Raw genomic sequence first — 15,942 nt, forward strand, 5'->3', positions numbered from 1 at the left:
ACGCTGCAAGCAGCGTTCGAGGTCCGTTCGAAAATAACGGGACATCGCTAGCGCATGCCAAAAATGGCATGCGTCAGCGATGCGTTAGCGACCCGTTAGCACATTGCGGTCAATGGGTGCGCTAAAGGACCCATTACATAGCGTTAATTGCGACAATTGCGCCATGTAACGGAGTCCGCTAGCGGACACCCATTAACGCAATGTGAACCTAGCCTAAGACATAATAAAGTAGGCTGACAAGACAGCACATTCAGCATGGTGTTAAATTTAGAAGGAAGCAGAATAAGGTAATGAGGAATATTACAAAGCTTCATGACTTTACAAAGGTTGATCAATAATTAAACAATATATCTGTATAAAATTAAAGGGGTGACCTGGCACCTAAAACTATTTTCTAAATTGTGATCCTTACACCCTAAACACTTTTGTAATTTGCTTTATTATACAATACTCTACACTTTTCCTTATCTAGCTAATCCATAAATGTGTTTTTTTTTCTACTGTACATCCTGTGAAGTTTCATGTGACAGGAAAATGGGGCTGCACTCACTTCCCTGCAGCACCAATTGCCCCTCCTGGAACAGGACGTCACAGGGGGCAGTGCTACAGTTTTCACTAGTTTCCTGTACCACTGCCTTCTCTGAGGATGTCCTGGATCCTGGGTGAACGCTGTGGTAGATGTGAATGCTGCACCGGCTCTCTGTTTCTATCTCCGCCCCTGCCGTAGCTTCTAACTGAAAGAAGACGTCGCCAGGTGGCAGAGGTAAAAGCAGTGAGTGACACTAGCACCACCCACAGCTTATAGCACCGCCCTCAAACAAATCATGGTTTAAGTGCTGGACTACCCCTGTATAATATATAAATATTTCAATTAATATTAAAACTACTCTTCACCCTTAATTGATTTCTAATGCATAGTCACCATACCTAATATTCTCCATTCTGCTGCCTCCACCTCTGAGATCAGTTTCCCATCTACATCGATCAAAATATCCAGTTTACAAGCATAAGAGGAGTTGTGGAAAGTTTAACCCCTCTTTCCCTGCATTTCTCAGCCATGGGATAGACACAGTACCGTTGACTTCAGCGCTTGTCCATCTTATACCAATGGAAACATGAATGGAGGACAAGCAAAATGAACCAAAAAGGGTAAGTATGTTCGAACAGTACAATAAGAGTAATGGTAAAAGTGGGTGCTCACCTCACTGGGTTTTTCTAAGGTGGGCACAAGTCCACTGTGGAAAAATATATAATCCAATATGCAGCCACTATCCTCATCCAACAGCTTGGTTGTGCTGGAAGAAATGGTATGCTGAATAGGGCCCCGAGATGCAGCGTCCCTCAAACTCGTGAAGAGATGATTGGTGCATCAAAGGATTCAGACTGTAGTCGAAATCCAATGAAAGTTCTTTATGGTAGTATCTCTGAAACACAACGTGTTTTGGGGCTCCAGAAAGGCCCGTTGATCAAATGGCAGAACAGTGAATGTCTGAGGTTTACATGCCTGAAGAGGGGCGGAAAAAGAAAGGAACGACCCCCTGGTAGACACAACCCATGACCCTGCCAAGGAAAATCCCTTTGAGACACTGTGGAAACGTGAGATGATTCGGATATTTAAGCTTCATTGCCTCAATCTGCATGGTCTCGATGAGAGTTTGGAGAGCAACTTTCTTTTGCCGCCCTCCTCCAGGTATTTAAACCCATGGGATTTAATGTTTTACCATGTCTCTGCCACTTATTAAAGGCATTTCTCTGGAGCCCCGAAACGCATTGTGTTTTAAAGATACTGCAATAAAGAACTTTCATTGGATTTTGACTACAATCTGCATCCATCTGTCCATTGTATTGAGGGATGCTGAATCTAGGCACCCTATTCCACATACCAATGGAAAAACTGGGGAGGAATAGTCCAGATTTCCCAGAGCGCTCCCCATCTCTCTGCAATGGATATTTTGGAGATAAAGATGGAGGCAGAAGGGAACACATTATATATTACTATTGGATGGTTAATATATCTAGTTACACCAGTAAGTTCTTTCAATCAGAACTAAATTGCTCAGAAAGGTTACTCATATAAAAGTAGTACCGTATTTGTTTTGCTTTATAGGATCTTTATTTACCCCTTTTCTCCTATTGTTGAGAGGGCATTTTGTCCCCACATTGCAGCGTAAGTGGCATTGACTACAGTGACACCGTATTAATATTTTCTGATGACATTATCATACTAATGTCAATGTCAGACTCCTTCATATGTGGGTGAATATCAACATGAATCCCTGACTCCTTGCACTTCTGTAACAATGAAGAGATGTTTTTTTCTGTCAGCCGAAGATACCTGTGGAAAAATACATGTAATTGTAAATGCAAACATACAGTATGAGTTCAGGAACCTGTCGGTTCCTTTGAATTTGAACATAAGCTGATTTATGACCACATCAAAGTTCATGTGTTCCATGTGTTCATAAATCAGTTTGTAAGAAAGTTCAGAAGACCCTGCCCTTGTTATCAGAACAAGCTAATCCAGGTAATGCCTTTGTGACCCAAAAGCAATGCTCCAGCACTGAGAAACTGCATTTTAAAGTTGTGTTAAGAAGGGCGTGATGATTCACTTCTAGCTTCTAAGCCTTTGTATTGGCGACTGTTATCCATCTGTCTCTACCAGGCTCCACCTTCTTCCCTTATAGCCACTTCCCTTTGCTGTGCTCCACAACGGGTCACAAATGGTCCAGCGTGTCTTCATGGCATCATTTCCATAGACCTTTTAAGGCCCTTTTGGACACGCCCTGTGTCTGAGCGTTAATCTAGAACTCTGTGTATTTGTACTTTTACCATATCGAAGTCAATAAGGTTCCTGTTATTTCCTTAGAGGTTTGTGAACGCTACACTATACCAGCTTCTTAACTCACCATTTGCAATAAGCCCCTTGGACTGTTAGTAGAATCTGTTTGCATCTCCTGTCGTTTAATCCATTGTTTGCTGTGAATATCTTGAACTGTTTTTGGAGTCTGTTTGCAATACTTATACCTGTGTGACCGCTTCAGACCCACTGCCTTCCTACATATGCCCTCCTGGTTCTGTGGCTTCCAGCGTGTCCTGCATTGCCTGTTTGTCTGCTGTCCAGCATAGCCAGTTATCCAAATCCGCATTGAACCCCCATTCTCAGGGTTGGACTGGAGCTCCGGGACACCAGACAATTCTCTGGTGGGGCCAGGTCCTTGGCAGGCCCCTGAGCAGGACCTGGGGGGGGGGGGGAAAGGCTCACTGGTTTCAACTGAATGTGTGTCCAAGGATACACATTCAGTTGAAATGTTTGCGGTGCAGAAAGTGTGCACTGCAATAGTTAACATGGCCACTGGATGTCAGTGCACTTGTTGCAGGCGGAGCATGACTGTGACTATACACTATATGCACAGCTCTTGCATATATTGTAACTGGTCATCCCTGTCCTGACCTGTACCCTATATACAGAAATCCTCTGTATAATGTCACTGGTGATCACTGTATTACCTGTACACTGACACTATATACAGAGCTCCTGTGTATAATGTCACTGGTGATCATTGCATTACCTGAACACTATATATAGTATATACGGTGTATATTGTCATTGGTAATTCAGAGTATTACCTGTACACTTACACTATATGCTGTATACTATATACAGATAGATGTTTTGCCTTTGTATGTGGTATTATTGGGTCACTATGTGATGCTAATATGTGGTCTGGTCATGGTGTAGCAGTATTTGTCCCTTATATGTGGTTTTATTCAGTCACTATATAGTCTGGTCATGGTGTGGCGGTATTTCTCCCTTGTATGTGGAATTATTTGGTCGCTATATGCTGGTAATATGTGGTCTGGTCATGGTGTGGCAGTATTTCTCACTTGTGCAGTATGTGGTATTATTCTACTTCTATGTGATGGTAATATGTAGTCCAGACATGGTGTGCCGACATTTCTTCCCTGTATGTGGTATTATTTGGTCACTATGTGGTGGTAATATTTGGTCTGGTCATGGTGTGGTGGTATTTGTCCCTTGAATCCTTGAATGTGGTATTATTCGGTCACTATGAGGTGTTAATATGTAGTCCAGTCATGGAGTGGCAGTAATAGTCCTTTGTATGTGGTATTATTCTATCACTATGTGATGGTAATTTGTAGTCCAGTCATGCTGTGGCGACATTTCCCTATTGTATGTGGCATTAATTGGTCTCTATATGCTGGTAATATTTGGTCTGGTCACAATGTGGTGACATTTATCTCTTGTACAGTATGTGGTATTATTCGGTCACCATTGTGTGGTAACATGTGGTCTGGTCATGTTATGGTGGTATTTGTTCCTTGTATGTCATATTATTCGGTCACCATGTGGTAGTAATATGTAGTTTGGTCATACTGTAGTGGTATTTCTCATATGTGGTATTATTGGTCACTATGTGGTGGTGATATGTAGTCTGGTCATGGTGTGGCCGTATTTTCCTCTTGTATGTGGTATTAATGGTCTTAGTATAGTGGATTGTGTTGTGTATGGCAGTCATTTATTCTCTCTGATAGTAATTAAGAGAAGATTCTTTATTTCAAATGGGCCTCAGACACTCCAGTCCGACGCTGCCAGTGCCTCTCAGCTGCTGTGCTCTGGGTCTGTGTGTTCACCCTGACCTGTGGCTTTGTAGATCCACTTTACCAGGTGAGCACAACCCCTACCTAGCACCACCCTCCCCTGGCTGATTATTAGGTCATTTGTCCGCATATCAGAGCAAATTACCTGTCAATCCAGTAGAAGAGGGTGCTGATAGGAAATACAGCGGAGGCTGAGGAAATGTAAGTGCATTTTTGCACCCCAATGCACTTCTAAACTGAACTTCCAAACATGATTTCTTGCTGCGGGAGTATCGCTTTGGGGCCAGAAAATGGATCAATTGGCTTATATTTTAAAGGGCTGCATAGTCATATAAATGGTTTGTGGTGGTTTCTTCAAATTTCTACAAGTTGTCTTTAAGTACAGTGATACATAAAGGCTAAGAAAGGTAAACGGTTCCTACATTTTAAAACTAACCCTTACCCCGTTGAAAAAGTTTTAACAAAAGACACATACATTTAGGTACAAAACGCCCTATATTTTATTGTTTACCTCCATTTTTGTGATATCTACGTTAATATCTATGTATGCACTGGGGGGTTATGTCAAATTTGAGCTTGCTCTGTTTTGCAACGGGATTTTCTTAGTAAAGTGGCTAACTCTGATAGACTGCAGGGGTGGCAGGTAACCTTTGCAATGAGTTTTACCCATTTATGATGATGAGAAAACCCCTATCAGGATAAAACCTTATCCCCTTCACCCCTGAGCCATTTTCCAATTTTGCATTTTTGTTTTTTGCCCCCGTTTTTCCCCAGAGCCATAACTTTAATATTTTTCCATCAATATGGCTGTATGAGGGCTTGTTATTTGAGGGACAGGTTGTATTTTTGAGTGATACCATTGATTTTACCATATAATGTGCTAGAAAAAGGGGAAAAAATCTTAAGTGAAGTGAAATAGAAAAAAAAGTGCATTTCCACAAATTTTTTTTAATTTTTTTTATTCACTATGTCCACTAAATGCTAAAACTGACCATCAATTATGATTCTCCAGGTCATTACAACTATGAAGATACCAAACAATTAAAGGTTCTTCTTCATTTAATTCCAAAGTTTGCAAGAAGAAAAGCAAAAATGGTGCCATTTTCTGAGACCCATAGAGTCTACATTTTTTGTGACCTTGGCTGGGTGAGGGCTTATTTATTGATACAATTTTGGGGTAAATACAATATTTAGGTTGCCCGTTATTGCCTTTTAATGCACTGTTGCGGCAGCTAAAAAATGTAATTCTGGAGTTTGGATGTTTTTTCTCATTGCGCCATTTACCGATCAGATATATTTAAATTATATATTGATAGATCGGGCATTTCTGAAAGCAGCGACACCAAATATGTGTATTTTTTAATTTATTTTTATTTGTTTTAGTTTGAATAAGTCAAAAGGGAGGTAATTTGAACGTTTTTGTTTTTTTCATTAATATTTTTTAAAACTTTTTTTTTTGCTTTTTACTTCTTTCAATAGACCCCTTAGGAGACTTGCAGCTATGACCTGTCCTACACATAGTAGGACTTGTAGCATAAATCCTGATCTCTTTTGAGGAGATTCTCAATAGGAGGCTCTCAATGACAGACACGAGGGTCTTCTGCAGACCCTCAGCTGACATGACAACCCATCAGCGCCCTGTCATGTGGAGGGTAAGATGCATGTGTAGGGGACAGGGACCTGGTGAGCTGTGCAGACGGGTGGAACCATTGTTGCCGGGAGTCGGGGTTCCGGGGGACGGATTTGAGGGGCGCTTGGGAAGCCAGGCTCATGTGACAGGAGGCAGAGTGACGCAGGGAGAGGAGAGGATAAAAAGCAAAACGCGCGAAAGCAGGGACAGAGAAGCGCGGGAAATCTCTGAGGAGAGGAAACTGCAGCGCAGTTGTTGTGTGTGTGCAGGCCGCAGTGAGACTTGCTGGAAGCAGGGGGAGAACGTGCAACAGACACTGCGGGCAATTACCAGAGCCCCCAAAAAGAGGCGCACTCGTCGTCAGCGACCCCCCAGGCAGAGGGGTAGCGCTGATCAGCTCAGGGACAATATTACCGTGCTCCCCGGAAGCATCTTGCCACAGAGTACTCCGGGCCCTCCTGGGTTTTTCTTAGCTGTGACTGATACCGATTATTCTGCTAATTCTTCTCAAAAAGACCCCTCTCTGGACGTGGAAACTGTTACCCCGGATCAACGTCCGCCTGTGGAAGGTAACGCAGCACCGCAAAAGACATTCTGGACTCGAATCTACACCTGGGCCCGTCAACGGAGGACACCTCCTTCCCCCGCCATCAGGACTACATCGCTGACGGAGCTTCACCATCAGGACTACGCCGCTGACGGAGCTTCACCATCAGGACTGCATCGTTGAAACAACGCTGATAAGTGAACTTGGTTGACTTGTTCTTGTTAGTGGGTCACTAGTGAGGCGCTGTCGTGTTTCGCGGGTTTAGTTCAGGGCGCCTATATAGTAGATAGGATTTACTGTGAAATTGTGATCGTGTACCTAAGTTCCCTGTGTGGAAAACTGTTGTTATTCTTTGTTGGGTTGGAAGTTAAAGGAAAGTTAAAAAAACGTTATTTGCTTTCTGACTCCTCTTTGTCCCTGCATCCTTCTTTATCTGCGGTCTCTACATTTGGCGTAGTCGGCAGGATGCAGGATCCAAAGAGGGAGCCAGAAGATACGGAGGATGGGGCTGGCCCGAGAGCGTCTCTCTCATTGGGGGCCATGTTGAATAACCTGCCCACGTTTAATGGGAGCAACATGTTGTTGTGGAGTTGGACTGAAAGGATGCGGGGGCTGCTGAGGATGCATCCTATGACCCCGGCCCTGGAAGCAGAGGTGGCCATTATGGCCTTAGACGGAGAGGCCCGAGATTCAGTGATGTTGAGACCCCCCACAGAGCGGAATACTTTTACCGGGGTGTTAAATGTGTTAGAGGGGACGCACGGGGATCCCACCGACGTGGGAGAGCTGCGGGCCCGGTTGTTTGGACGGTGACAAAAAGAAGGCGAGACTGTCACTCAGTACATGAATGCTCTGCAAGAGCTAAACATTGCAATCGTGCGGAAAGATGGTATGGGGATGGGACATGTTGACGTGACCCTGCGCGACCAACTGGTGACGGGACTGCGAGATGAGTTGACCAAACAGGCTCTACGTGAACGAGTGCGGGTCGACCCGCGCCTGACTTTCTCCGACATAGGCAATGAGGCCCGCACCCGGGAGCAGGAGAGGGGGGTGGCGGTCCTGACAGGAGAGACTCGGGTTATCCAGACCGCTGCACCAGGAGGGGGTGAGCCGTCGTGGGTTCAGGAGATGCGGCAGGAGCTCAAACAAATCAGGGACGAACTGGCTGAAGTTAAAAAGAATGCGCGAAGCCCAAGGGAGCTACCCCGGGGGCAAGGGTCTGGGAGTCCAGCTCGTGGCGCTCGTCCAGGATATTATCCGGTCCCCGGTGCTTGCTATGGTTGCGGGGAGGCAGGACATTTCGCACGGGAGTGCCCCCGGAGAGGGAGGGCCTCGTCCCGTCAGGCGTTAAACTAGAGGGCTCCGAGCTAAGGGGACGACGCTCGGAGCCAGAGTCCCCGCGGATGGGTGGTGAAAGTCCCGGAAATTTGGTTGCCAGCTGCCCCCTGGTTTGGGCAGAGTTTGAAGGGCGGGCTGTCCGTTGTCTGGTGGACACCGGGTCCCAAGTCACGACTATGCCCGAGGCTTATTTTAGAAAACACTTTCCTTTGACAGTCAGACCCCAATGGGGTCCCGTAATTCGGTTACAGGCCGCCAATCAGCTGCCCATCCCAGTGGAAGGGGTCACCTGGATGCAAATATCTTTATGTGGGAAGGACCTGGGCCGCCGGGGGGTTGTGTTAACACGGGGAGATCCCGGCCCACAACATACTGTGACCTTGGGGATGAACGTATTGAAAGATTTTGGCAGTTTTCTGTTAGGGGAGACTACGCAAGAGACACTCAATCAGTGGGGGACCAGTACACCTCAGGGCTCCGTGTTCAGACAGTTAGTGAGGGAAGTCCGAGTACAAGAGACCTGTCAGGAGGGAGACATACTAGGGAGAGTAATTACTTCCCCGACAGCAAAGGTGACGTTCCCCCCAGGACAGACTGTTATATCCCTGCCCATACGAGCTCGCATCCCTCTAGAAGGAGTACAAGTACAGATTGAGCCCACCTTTACATCCCCTTTGCCCACAGGACTGCTGGTGGCCCGATCCCTGGCTACTGTTAAAAATGGGGCCGTACCAGTGCGATGTGTGAATGTGGACGAACACGATGTCGTGCTACGGGTCCGAAGTGAGATGGCCAAAGTGTTACGACCTTTAGAAGTGATGCCCCCTCCAGATACTTTGCAGTTAACGGTGGATTCCCCTGATCCCTGGATGGTCAGTGTCCGGTCTACGCAGGATCCTGAGCCAATAGCGTTTCGAAAGGGTCAAACTATTCTGGAGCACATGCGGACGGAATTGTCGGGCCTGGATCCATCACAGATCTCACAAGTGCAGCGACTCCTTGGACATTATGCTAAAGTGTTCGCACAACATGAAGATGATTTTGGCTGTACCACGGCCATCGAACATGGAATTCCGACCGGAGATACAGTGCCCATCAGGGAGCGGTACAGACAGATTCCCCCGCAGATGTACCAGGAAGTAAAGACGTTGTTAGGCCAGATGCTACAAAAGGGAGTGATCCGCGAGAGTCAGAGCCCGTGGGCTGCCCCGATCGTGCTGGTGCGGAAAAAGGACGGCACGCTCCGGTTCTGTGTGGACTATCGTAAGCTAAATGCATGCACCGTCCGAGACTCTTATCCACTTCCCCGTATCGAGGAGTCTCCCTCCGTGCTGGGTCGGGCCAAATATTTTTCCACCTTAGACCTAGCCAGCGGATACTGGCAGGTCCCGATGACAGAAGCAGATCGTCCTAAGACAGCGTTTATCCTTCCCATGGGACTATTAGAGTTCAATCGAATGCCGTTTGGGCTGGCCAACGCTCCAGGCACCTTCCAACGATTAATGGAGCGGTGTCTGGGGGATTTGAACTTCGAGGCCACTCTCATTTATCTGGATGACATCATCATCTATGCTCCAACATTCGAGGAACATCTGTGCCGACTGGAGCAGGTACTAGACCGGTTGCTGAAATACGGGCTTAAGGTGAAGCCCCAGAAGTGTCACTTGTTCCGGGAACAGATCGAGTACCTGGGGCATGTGGTGTCCGCCGAAGGAGTCCGGCCATCGCAGGAGAAGATTGCCGCAATCCAGGAGTGGCCCACACCGGAGACCGCCAAGGATGTACGGGCGTTCTTGGGCCTCGCTGGGTACTACCGGCGCTTCGTGAAGAACTTTGCTCGCCGTTCTCACAATCTACAAGTCCTGCTGAAAGGAAGCTCCCCCAAGGAACGGGGAAAGAAGATACAATGGCAGGAGCCACAAGAAGCAGCGTTCCGGGACTTGAAGACAGCTCTCATGGAGCCGCCGGTGTTGGCTTATGCGGACTTTTCGCAACCGTTCATCCTACACACCGACGGCAGCTCTCAGGGATTGGGGGCTGTGTTGTCTCAGGTTCAGGATGGGCGGGAGAGAGTGATCGCCTATGCGAGTCGGTCTCTTCATGACTCTGAGTTGAACCCGGACAATTATAGTTCTTTCAAGGTGGAGCTGCTGGCCGTGGTGTGGGCTATGACGGAGCGGTTCGCTGAGTACCTGGCCGGTTCCGAGGTGCTGATACGCACGGATAACAACCCATTGGCACATCTGGAAAATGCGAAATTGGGTGCTCTGGAACAGCGCTGGGTATCCCGGATGGCCAAGTACAGATACCGTATCCTCTACAAGCGAGGAGCGGAGAATGTTCATGCTGACGCGTTATCTCGTCTGCGGAAGAACCCCCCAAGAACTAACCGAGATGAGGAGCTGGAGGGAGAAGAAATCCCCTACGCCATCGGGGGCGCTGCTCGGACGGCTGTGAGCCGGGAACAGACCGGGAACGGAACGGCTACAGGACTGTTGGTTCAGAGTCGGGACGAATGGATACGGCTGCAACAGGAAGACCAGGAACTAGCTCCATTGCGACAGTGGATAACGAATGGTCTATTGCCCGTGAGAACCCCTGGACAAACTCTCCCGTCAGACCTGAACCTTCTTCTGCGGCAGTGGGAGCGCCTAACTCTTCAGGACGGGCTCTTATGCCACTTAACCATGGCTCAGGCAGATTCCGAGCCGACCTGGCAGATGGTCTTACCAGGGCCCGTGGTGGCCGCAGTTGCTAAAGAAGCTCATGAGTCCGGGGCACACTTCGGAGTGAAGAGGACGTTTAAGTGGCTGCAAACTCGGTTCTATCATCCTCGGCTGCTTGCGGAAGTACAAACTGCCTGTAGACAATGTCGACAATGTGAGCTAACCAAGTCACCGGAGGAAAGGGCGCCTGTGCAGAGCATCACGACGTCTGCCCCTTTTGAAGTATTAATGATAGACTACATTACCATTGGAGCAGCGCATCAAGGCTACGAACACTGCCTCGTTATGGTAGATCATTTTTCAAAATTCGCGGTAGTCACCCCTACCCGTGATCAGACAGCTGAGTCGGCGGCGAGCGCTATCTGTAAGAACTTTATTCAAGTTTACGGCTGTCCGAGGCGAATACATTCGGATCAAGGCGCCTGTTTCTTGGGCAAAGTCATGGAAGAGCTGCATCGCCTCTACGGCATTGATAAGTCACGCACCACACCGTATCACCCCCAGGGAAATGGGGCTTGTGAGCGGTTTAACCGGACTTTGCTTCAAATGCTGCGTGCGCTAGAACAAGATCAGAAGGCTCGCTGGCCGGAGTATGTGTCTGACCTAGTGTGGGTCTACAACAATAGAGTTCATCAAGTCACAGGACGCACCCCATATGAAGTGGTCTTTGGGCGCCCAGGAAAAGGCATGACAGATCTGGAACTGTCTTCGGAGGAAGAAGGCCCCCGAACAGGGATGGCTTCGTGGGTGCGTGATCATCGGCATCGGCTGCAGACCTTACACCGACTGGTACACACTCGAATTCGGGAAGTGGAGCATCGGAGCACCCCTACAGCAAAACCCCCAGAGTTCCGGCCAGGTGATCGAGTACTCGTTCGAGAGCAAAGACCGCAAAACAAGTTAGACCATCGTTGGGAAAAAACACCCTATCGGGTGCTTCGCCGTATAGACCCGCATGGACCTGTATATGAAGTGCAGTCTGAGGCCCCCGGAAGTACAGGTACTCGCATTCTTCATCACAACATGCTCCGGTTGTGTCGCTCTGTTGACTCGGACACCCCGGAATCCGCAATCAGGGAAGAGCCACCTACGACTGAGTCCCCCAACAACCATTGGTGGGATGAAGAAGATGATGAAGAAGAAGAACGGCATCAAAATACTCCCCCTATCTCGACTACTACACCACCCCTGACCAGTCACCCTTCCGCTGACGACATTCCCCCAACACCCCCTACACAAGGACCCGAGCCACGACGTTCTGAACGTTCTACTGCCGGTAGACCCCCAACTCGCTACAGTCCTGACTTACACACTAGACAGACCCAAGTGTGGAACAACCCGTCAGATGGGCGACCTGTCAGTGCGAAGGCCTCGCCCGGGGACTGGCGAGCATACAAGGTGGGGGAATGTAGGGGACAGGGACCTGGTGAGCTGTGCAGACGGGTGGAACCATTGTTGCCGTGAGTCGGGGTTCCGGGGGACGGATTTGAGGGGCGCTTGGGAAGACAGGCTCATGTGACAGGAGGCAGAGTGACGCAGGGAGAGGAGAGGATAAAAAGCAAAACGCGCGAAAGCAGGGACAGAGAAGCGCGGGAAATCTCTGAGGAGAGGAAACTGCAGCGCAGTTGTTGTGTGTGTGCAGGCCGCAGTGAGACTTGCTGGAAGCAGGGGGAGAACGTGCAACAGACACTGCGGGCAATTACCAGAGCCCCCAAAAAGAGGCGCACTCGTCGTCAGCGACCCCCCAGGCAGAGGGGTAGCGCTGATCAGCTCAGGGACAATATTACCGTGCTCCCCGGAAGCATCTTGCCACAGAGTACTCCGAGCCCTCCTGGGTTTTTCTTAGCTGTGACTGATACCGATTATTCTGCTAATTCTTCTCAAAAAGACCCCTCTCTGGACGTGGAAACTGTTACCCCGGATCAACGTCCGCCTGTGGGAGGTAACGCAGCACCGCAAAAGACATTCTGGACTCGAATCTACACCTGGGCCCGTCAACGGAGGACACCTCCTTCCCCCGCCATCAGGACTACGTCGCTGACGGAGCTTCACCATCAGGACTACGCCGCTGACGGAGCTTCACCATCAGGACTGCATCGTTGAAACAACGCTGATAAGTGAACTTGGTTGACTTGTTCTTGTTAGTGGGTCACTAGTGAGGCGCTGTCGTGTTTCGCGGGTTTAGTTCAGGGCGCCTATATAGTAGATAGGATTTACTGTGAAATTGTGATCGTGTACCTAAGTTCCCTGTGTGGAAAACTGTTGTTATTCTTTGTTGGGTTGGAAGTTAAAGGAAAGTTAAAAAAACGTTATTTGCTTTCTGACTCCTCTTTGTCCCTGCATCCTTCTTTATCTGCGGTCTCTACACATGCTCAGAGCAGGAGCCCACAGAATATTCTGGGACATGACCGAGGACGTTTTTATATGTCATTGGTCATGAATGGCTTAAAGGTTTTTTTCCAATAAATATATTTATCACTTATCCAATGATTGCTTTGGTCCATGCTGATCCAGGGAAGGGGGCTTCCAAAATCGTTGTGTCAATGATATTCATGGACCACTGCTCCATTCACTTCTATATTAATGGACAGAGATCGCAATTCCGTAGAAGTGAATTGAGTGGTGGCCAATAATGTGCCCCATTCATAGCTCCATTCACAAAAGGGACTATGGGAACTCTGGATCTGTGGGAATCCCAGCAGTTGGACCTCCTTCAATCATGTATCTATCGCCAATCTGGCAGATAGATGATAAATGTATTTAGTGGGAAAACTCCTTAAATCACAGGTGGGAAATGTAGATCCAAAAAAGGAGCAAAGTTGTAAGATTATGAGTTGCAAAATCTGTGCCTCATTTACCTGCATCTTAGTGCCTCATCCGGTGTAATGTAGGAATTTAAGTGTTTCTTACACTTGTCTTGCCAGACTTTGAAAATCAGCTCTTCAAGTCTCGTCTTTAAAGCCAAATCAGTAGCTGAAGAATGACATTGAAACTTGTCTACGGATAATTTACGTAGCAGTGGAAGCATTACATCACGTTCTTGGATGGAGATTTGGCTGAGCTCCGGGGCTAGCCATCTCAAGGTACTTCTTCTAGTGTGCAGGTTTGAACTCTTGAGCAAGGTGGAACTTTTCGATGTTATCCCATGAGCAGGTCTTGAGGTGTCCATATCTGAACTGATATCCAATCCGCTGAGGGACATATCCGACTCCTTATTGATCATTTTATCTGAGATAGAAATAATAAACTGTCACAAACATTTTTTTTTTTTAGATAGAAAATAATATTTTTTTTAATAAAAACTGTTTGAGAGCTGGGGACTGAATAAGCTTTGATATTGTTGTTCTTGCTGAGAAGGCTGGACCAAAACGGTTTGGCTTAAGGTGAGAGAAGAGCAGATAGGCAGATTCCTTCACTCACAAAGTGCACTGACGTCTGGACAGTTGAGATGGAAGAACTACTGTACTTCGGGTGTTAGAGTAAAGGAGCACAACATTAATTTAAGATTTTGGATACACAAATTGCTACTAATTTAAAGGCATTTATTTTATTTTCTGGAAAACTTCTTTAACCCCTTCATGACATCCACTGTACATGTACAACACTGCGGGAGATGCCTTTCTGCAAACTACCATACATGTATGGAGTGATGATCGTGTGTCCCTGTTCAGAGCGCCGGCATGATCAAAAGTGGTTGTTAGCGTTATATGAGAACCAACACCCTGGGGCAACACCCACGATCGGTGCTAGCGCCGATTGAAGGGGTTTAACCAATAAAAGCATCAACTCCTCTCACAAAAAATAAGCCCTCGCATGAGTCTGTTCGTCAAAATATGGAAAAAATTATAGCTATCAAAATATGGACATGTAAAAACTAGTTTGGCTAAAAAAAAGCGTCTTTTAGTGTGATTTAAATCTATTATCGCTGTAATTGCATCAACCCGAAGAATAAAGTTATCTATTCATACACACCACACGAGGAATGGCATAAAAATAAATATCATAATTCTTCACATGCTGTTGAGTTGTTGATTCTGCCTCATAGTAAAGCTCTGCTCACATTTATCCTGCACTCTACGCTGAGCGCTTACATAGGGGTTTCCGTGTAAATCTCTGAAATACGTGATTCAGACGGAAACCCCGGTGGAAGACTCCTTATAATGAGACAGATGGAGGCACTGTGAACTCCATCTAGCCTGCAATCTGGCGGTGTCCATCTTTTTAGGTGTGCATAAGAGTGCCATCAGCCACAGTTTTGTGCACCAATGAAAAGAAGAACACCGCTGAACAGAGGCCAGACAGAGTCCAGAGCAACTCTGCTGCCTCATTATAGTGAATGGATCCCTCAGGATTTCATCTGAATCACATCTTTCTGATATTTAGACAGAACCCCCAATGTAAGTGCTCAGCGTAGAGCACAGGATAAATGTGATACAAAATGTTATGTAAAATGTTCCCAATAAAAGTTTCAACTCAATCCACAAAAAAAGCAAGCCCTCACTCAGGTCTGTCATCTGTTATTGGAAATATAGGGGGCTTCCACGTTACTGATAGTACAAAGGCTTGGAAAAGCGATATGGCTCATCGCCCCCCAAAACAAATTCAGCAAATTCTGCACTCCCAAATCCAAATGCCCCTTTCGCTTCTGAGCACCATAGTGTACCTAAACCACACTGCAGATCCTTGTTTGGCATTTCTGTAGCAATGAGAGGCCACTTAGTTTACCGATTCCACGTTTACAGATGCACAGGCTGATCACAATGTACTGGTCACTATAATGTACTGGTGACCACAACATACTGGTCACTGCAACATACTAGTCACGACAATGACAGATTTGCAGTTTTCATTTAGTAACATCCATAGTTGCTTGTTTCTGGAAAATACCCATGGAGTCAAAATCGTCACTACACCTATAGATAAATTCCCAAAGGGGTATAATTTTCAAAATGAGGTCAAATGTGGGCGATTCTGCTCTTCTAGCACTTAGGGGCTCTGTATATTATAGAACAATTATTCTATCATAATTTGTTCTCCAAGAGTCAAAAAACGATCAGTTCCTCCCGAGTCTTGCCATG

General features: G+C 47.0%; 1 protein-coding gene across 6 annotated transcripts in view; it reads right to left on the reverse strand.

Annotated features, from left to right (window-relative positions):
* Positions 1–2,116: 2,116 nt before the first annotated feature.
* Positions 2,117–15,942, reverse strand: part of C2H16orf78 (chromosome 2 C16orf78 homolog) — a 203,158-nt gene continuing 189,332 nt past the window's right edge. For all 6 annotated transcript variants that reach the window (XM_077292759.1, XM_077292756.1, XM_077292758.1 and 3 more), the window contains 2 exons: positions 13,723–14,092; positions 2,117–2,335 (listed from right to left, as the gene is read on the reverse strand). In XM_077292759.1, coding sequence (XP_077148874.1) covers positions 2,182–2,335; positions 13,723–14,092 — 524 coding nt within the window. In that variant the 3' untranslated portion in view covers positions 2,117–2,181. The remainder of the gene's footprint in view (positions 2,336–13,722; positions 14,093–15,942) is intronic.

The sequence above is a fragment of the Ranitomeya variabilis genome, chromosome 2, assembly GCF_051348905.1.
Source record: "Ranitomeya variabilis isolate aRanVar5 chromosome 2, aRanVar5.hap1, whole genome shotgun sequence".
Lineage (NCBI taxonomy): Eukaryota > Metazoa > Chordata > Amphibia > Anura > Dendrobatidae > Ranitomeya > Ranitomeya variabilis.